Raw genomic sequence first — 6,252 nt, 5'->3', positions numbered from 1 at the left:
TAATTCATTATGGGTTATATGAAAGAAGTACATGAATTGTACCACCACGTCATATGTGAGTGTTTCTCAAAAGAAAATTAACTAAGTTTACCTGCATCCTGGCTCCCGTGATTTTCTTTCAATTAGTTTTTGGATTTACAGAACTTAACAACCCTCACCGATTTTTATCAACGCACCAGAGAAAGCATCCTTTCAGGATGCATAACAGCTTGATCTGGCAACTGTTCTGCCCATTACTGCCAGAAACTGTCGAGTTTTGAACACAGCTGAGACTTCACAGAAACCAGCCTCCCCCCACCCCCCCCATGAATGCTCTCTAAACTTACAGTACATAGAACATTGAACATTATAACACATCACAGGACTGTTGGCCCATGATCTTGTGCCAACTTTTTAATCTATTCCAAGAACAATCTAATCTTTCTTTCCCACATAACCCCTCAATTTCTGTCATCTATCCAAGGGTTTCTTAAATGCCCCGAATGTACCTGCCTCTGACACCACTCCTGGCAGGGCGTTCCATGAACTCACTCACTTCTCGTTGCTTCAGTAACGCAGCCAACACTATGAAAGAACTCATTCACCCAGCACATTCTCTCTTCTGCGCCCCCCGCCCCGCGAATCAGGCAGAAGATACAAAAACACGTACCACCAGGCTCAAGGACAGCTGCTGTCCCACTGTTATCAGACTCTTGAAAGATAAGATGGACTCTTGACCTCACAATCTACATTGTTATGATCTTCCAGTTTATTGTTTACCTGCACTTTCTCTGTTGCTTTTGGACTTTATTTTGATTTCTGTTATTGTTTGACCTTTTTCTATCTCAATGCACCATGCAATAAATTCATCAGTGTGATCAGAAAGAGATTTCAAAGAGCTTTCTGGCTTTTCCCCTTTCCTTTCCAGTCCTGATGAGGGGTTTCGACCTGAAACATCAACTGTTTACTTCCCTCCATGGATACAGCCTGACCTGCTGAGATCCACCAGCATCTTTTGTGTGTGTTGCTCAATATTTTCAGCATCTGCAGAATCTCCTGTGTTTATTGTCTTGCATACTGTTTATTCAGATCAATACATATACAGTGCATTGAGACAGAACAAAGTAAAACAGTAACATCATGCAGAATACAGTGTAACAGCTAGAAAAAGTGCAGTACAGGTAAACAACAAAGTGCAAGATCATAACAAGGTCATGAATCCACCTAATCAAACAAGCAAACCGTTCAGCCTTTCAGGCGTTTGTTCAAGTTCAAGTTTATTGTCATTCAGCTGTGTACATGTATACTGCCAAATGAAACAATGCTCCTTTGGATCAAGGTGCACATCAGACTACATATAATGCACACGCAACACATAAAGTAATGTTGCCACAAATAATTAGGTGCAAGGTGTAACTTCTGCCCAACGAGAGAGGGGAGAAAGGAGAAATGATCGCTGGCACTGTGAAGTGTTACTCTAACCACTCTGCTGTCACGCCACCAGAGAGGTGGATTACACAGCAGACACTTACTGAGCTTGGTGCAGTCACTGCAAGGGCTTGGTGGGGAAGGATCACAGTGTAGGGTTCTTCTCCCATTTGGGGGGGGGGGGGAGGAAGCCTCTCAATTATTGTAGCTGTACACTGCCCTAGAGTGCCATTTGAGTGGCAGCAGAGTTACTGATGTGTATGAATGTAATAGAAAGCACTGAAAGCATTGACTATGAATGTAGAATGAAAAGGCATTGAATGGTTTATTCTTACAATTCATTTTATATTATGAATAAAGTTTATTTTGTTTAAAAGTGAGTCATACACACACACTGCTAACATGGTTTCTGGTGTACTTGTGCCCTTGTCAATTCTTCCCTGCACACACTACTGGGTTTGTAAAGAAAAAACCTGGGCAATTACTTCATAAGGATTAGGGAATAAGGTTCCTTATGAACACACTTGGCAAGTTGGACAGCATCTTTATGAGCTTTGGTGCACTGCTTTCTAAACAGCTTGAGTTGTTTTGATATGAACTTCAGTGCAAAACGATGAACTGAGTATGTTTTGAAAACAGCATATGCCTCTTTTCAGTAGAAAGAGATCAGGGCTACTGATAGAACATAGAACATAGAACAGCACAGAACAGATCCAGCAGCCCACGATGTTCTGCCAATCTATATGAACCTTCTCCACAGTCAGTCTAACTCTTCCTTCCCGCATAGCCTTTCATCCATGTGCATTTCTAAGAGTCTCTTAAAAGCCCCTGATGTACCATCCTCTACCACCACCCCAGCAGTGCATTGCATGCACCCATGACTCTCTGTGAGAAAACTCTACCTCTGACCTATATTTTCCTCCAATCACCTTCAAATTATGCCCTCTTGCTTTAGCCATTTCTGGCTGGGGAAGAAGTCTCTGCTGTCCACTCTGTCTATTATTGATCATTACAGAATGTCTCTCAGGTACTTCTCACCCCCTCCCCTCTCCCTTCCCCTTTTTCCCAACCATGATTCCCCTCCCCCGCCCCCCTTCCCACTCTCAGTCCGCAATGGAGATCCATATCAGAATCAGGTTTATCATCACTCACAAATATCAGGAAATTTGGTTTTTTTTGTGGCAGCAGTACAGTGCAACGCAATATATGTGCTGAAGACTTTTGCACAGTACTGTGTAATGAATTGAACTGTGATGCAAGACACGTTTTTCACCGTATCTCGGTACATATAACAATAATTAAGCAATTCCAGTCCCAGTTCTAATTCCAAGCAGCACGCGGCATTAAAACATATGACTCATGTAAACTGCAATGTGAAAATCATCATATCAGCATGCAACGCACCTTAGCAGTACCGATGATTGGATAGCGGGGTATGCAAGGTGAACTGGACAGCAAAGCTGAAGTGGACACTCAAAGTCCAAAGTAAATTTATTATAAAGTACATATATATCACCATATACATCCTTAAGATTTATCTTCTTGTGGATATACTTAATAAATCCAGTAACCGTATAGAATCAATGAAAGACAACACCAACTAGGTGTACAACAAGTCTGCAAATGACAACAAACTCTGCAAATACAAAAATAAATAAATAAATAAATAACTTACAGATATCAATAAGTGAAAAACAGTAGAAATATGATGAACTAAAAGAGGAAATTGAAAGACTGTGGAACATGAATAGAGTATACATTGTCTCAATAGTAATATCTATAACTGGCATCATCCCAAAGTCACTACACAATAGCATTAAACAATTAGTACTACACAATAATATCTATGTAAATCTTCAGAAAGCCACAATACTGAACACTAGTATAATAGTCTGAACGTGTCAGTACCTCCAGTTGAACTCTGTCTTTTTGTGTGTTTCCCCCTAGCTGTCAGTCTGTGGTTTTGTATTGCCATGTGCTCCTGTCCCCATTCGCTCGTCTTCGGGCTCTCCCTCCGACAAAGCAACTTGCGTGAAAGCTCTTCGAAATGGCTCACACAAAGCAGACAGCTCGCAAATCCACTGGAGGCAAGGCCTCCCCACCCCACCGGAAGCAGCTTGCGACCAAAGCAGCCCGCAAGAGTGCACCTTCCACTGGTGGAGTCAAGAAACCACATTGTTACAGGCCTAGGACTGTGGCTTTGCGTGAAATCCGGCGATACCAGAATTCCACAGAGTTGCTAATCAGGAAGCTTCCTTTCCAGCGTCTAGTGTGTGAAATTGCACAGGACTTCAAAACTGACCTGAGGTTCCAGGGTGCTGCCATTGGGGCTCTGCAGGAAGCCAATGAGTTTTCCTGAGCCTTTCCAGCATTCGCATCTGTTGATTCTGTTCATTCCTGATTCTGATTTTTGGATTTCTCTGGATGTTTTGATCTCTGCCTGAACTTTGACGCCGACTTTGTTTGCACCTTGGGATTTGTTACTCAATTAATATCACTGTGTGCACAGTACTGGGTCTGTGATTGGATCCCTGCTCCGGCGTCCTGACAGAAAGTTCCTAGCAAATGAGAAATGAGTGTGCTCAGCTATGCCCATACCTCAGGTTTTACCAGCTTAAGCTGAGAAAAAGTAAGTTATAATAACAATAAATAACTAAGCAACAAATATTGAGAATATGACATGAAGAGTCCTTGAAAGTGAGTTCATAGGTTGTGGGAACATTTTAATGATGGGGCAAGTGAAGTTGAGTGAAATTATCCTCACTGGTTCAAGAGCCTGATGGTTGAGAGGTAATAACTGTTTCTGAACCCGAGGCTCCCACACTTACTTCCTGGCAGCAGCAGTGAGAAGAGAGCATGACCCGGGTGGTGGGGATCCCTGATGATGGATGCTGCTTTCGTGCAACTACACTCCATGTAGATGCGCTCAGTGGTGGGGAGGTCTTTACCCATCATGGACTGGGCCGTATCCACTACTTTTTGTAGGATTTTCCATTCAAGTGTTTCTATACCAGTCAATATACTCTCCATCACACTTCTATAGGAGTTAATCAAAGTTTTAGATATCATGCTGAATCTTTGAGAAAGTAGAGGCGCTGCTGTGACTTCTCTGCAATTGCACTTACTTGTTGGACCTAGGACAGGACTCCTGACATGATAACACTGAGGAATTTAAACTTGCTGACTCTCTCCACCTCTGATCCCCTGATGAGGACTGGCTCATTGTCCGCTGGTTTCCTGCTCCTGAAGTCAATAATCAGCTCCTTGGTCTTGCTGCATTGAGAAAAAGGTTTTTATAGCGGCACCAATCAGCCAGATTTCAATCTCCATCCTATGTGCTGATTCCTCACCACTTTTGATTCGGCCCACGACAGTAGTATCATCAGCAAACTTGAATGTGGCATTGAAGCTGTGCTTAGCCACACAGTCATAAGTGTAAAGTGACTAGAGCAGTGGGCTAAGCACACAGCCTTGTGGCACATCTGTGCTGATGGAGATTGTGGAGGAGATGTTTTTGCCAATCTGAACTGACTGGGGTCTACAAGTGAGGAAATCCAGGATCCAATTGCACAAAGAGGTACCAAGGCCAAGGTAGGTCTTGAAGTCTATTGATTAGTTTTGTGAGGATCTCAGTGAAGACTCCAGCCAGTTGATCAGCACAGGTCTTTAGTTCTTGGCCAGATGCCTGCCTGGGATGGATGCTTTTTGTGGGTTAAGCCTTCCGAAGGATGCTTGCTCATCAGCCTCAGAGACTGAAATCACAGGATCATTGGGGGTTGTGGGATTATTGGGAGGGAACAAGTTCAAATCCAAGGGTGGCAATTGAGGTCAGCAAGTCCTCTCCTTTTGAGATCCTGCTGCTAATTCAGTATTCACAGCAAGAGTTGGGGGGGTTCTCCAACTAAAAACAGAGGTCCTAGTCTCCCAGTAAGGAGAGAGAAGGGAAGAAATTGATAAGCTTCTCCATTGATGGTTCCTGACCTGCTGAATTCCTCCAGCATGTAGTGTGTGTTGCTTGAGTTCCTGTCGTCCTGCACATTAGTCTTTGTCCAGACCCATCCAATTCCTTTTGGAGCGTCCCGAACGACTCTGATACCACTTTTGCTACTTGCTGTGAGCATCAGAAAGCGCATACCACCAGGCTCAAAACACATCTCAGAACATCATGGGACTCAGCCTCCCCCCATGCATTCTGTCTACTTTTCACAATTAAAGATCCCACCCACCCCAGTACACAGCAAGTAACATAAAATATTATCACAAATAAGTTCAGATAATATAATTCCAAGTACGTGTGAAGTGTGCAGCACAGGTAAACAGTGAACAGCTTGTTGTCCTGCTGACGAGATCTCGGTGATGTCAAGGTATTCATTAGTCTCGAAGCCTGGGGGAGGAAGCTGTTACCCCATCTGGCACCCAAGTCCTGACGCTCTTTTACCTTCTTCCTGATGGTAGTGGGTCATTCAGGGATCCTCAACACTACTTCAGGCCCTTTGTATACAATGCTCCCGGTAAATGTCACAAAGAGTAGGAGGGAGTCCTCTGTGATCCTTTTGGCGCTCTCCTCCCTTCCCCATGGACTCTGTACGTTTCAAAATGAAAGCACCCACCCATCCCAGACATGCATTTTTCTTACCCTTTCCATTGGGCAGAAGATGCAAAAGCATGACAGCACATACCACCACGCTCAAGACAGCTGCTTTCCCATTGTTATCAGACTACTGAACACGCCTACTAAGATAAGATGGACTCTTGACCTCACAGCATATCTCCTTATGAACTTGCACCTTACTTTGTACCTGCATTGTACTTTTTCTATAACTCTAACACTTTATTCTGCATTTT

The 6,252-nt window shown here is 43.5% G+C and overlaps 1 protein-coding gene across 1 annotated transcript; it reads left to right on the top strand.

Moving 5' to 3' along the window:
- The first annotated feature begins 3,454 nt into the window (after nt 1-3,454).
- On the top strand, nt 3,455-3,766 carry LOC134352252 (histone H3.3A-like). The gene has a single exon (XM_063059545.1). It carries the CDS (start codon nt 3,455-3,457, stop codon nt 3,764-3,766), a length of 312 nt encoding a protein of 103 aa, XP_062915615.1.
- The last annotated feature ends 2,486 nt before the right edge of the window (nt 3,767-6,252 follow it).

Source organism: Mobula hypostoma, chromosome 9 (assembly GCF_963921235.1).
Source record: "Mobula hypostoma chromosome 9, sMobHyp1.1, whole genome shotgun sequence".
NCBI lineage: Eukaryota > Metazoa > Chordata > Chondrichthyes > Myliobatiformes > Myliobatidae > Mobula > Mobula hypostoma.
This window is presented reverse-complemented; position numbering and strand designations above follow the sequence as displayed.

Coding starts and splice junctions, on each gene's coding strand:
- LOC134352252 (XM_063059545.1), top strand. CDS start 3,455: ATGGCTCACACAAAGCAGACAGCTCGCAAATCCACTGGAGGCAAGGCC.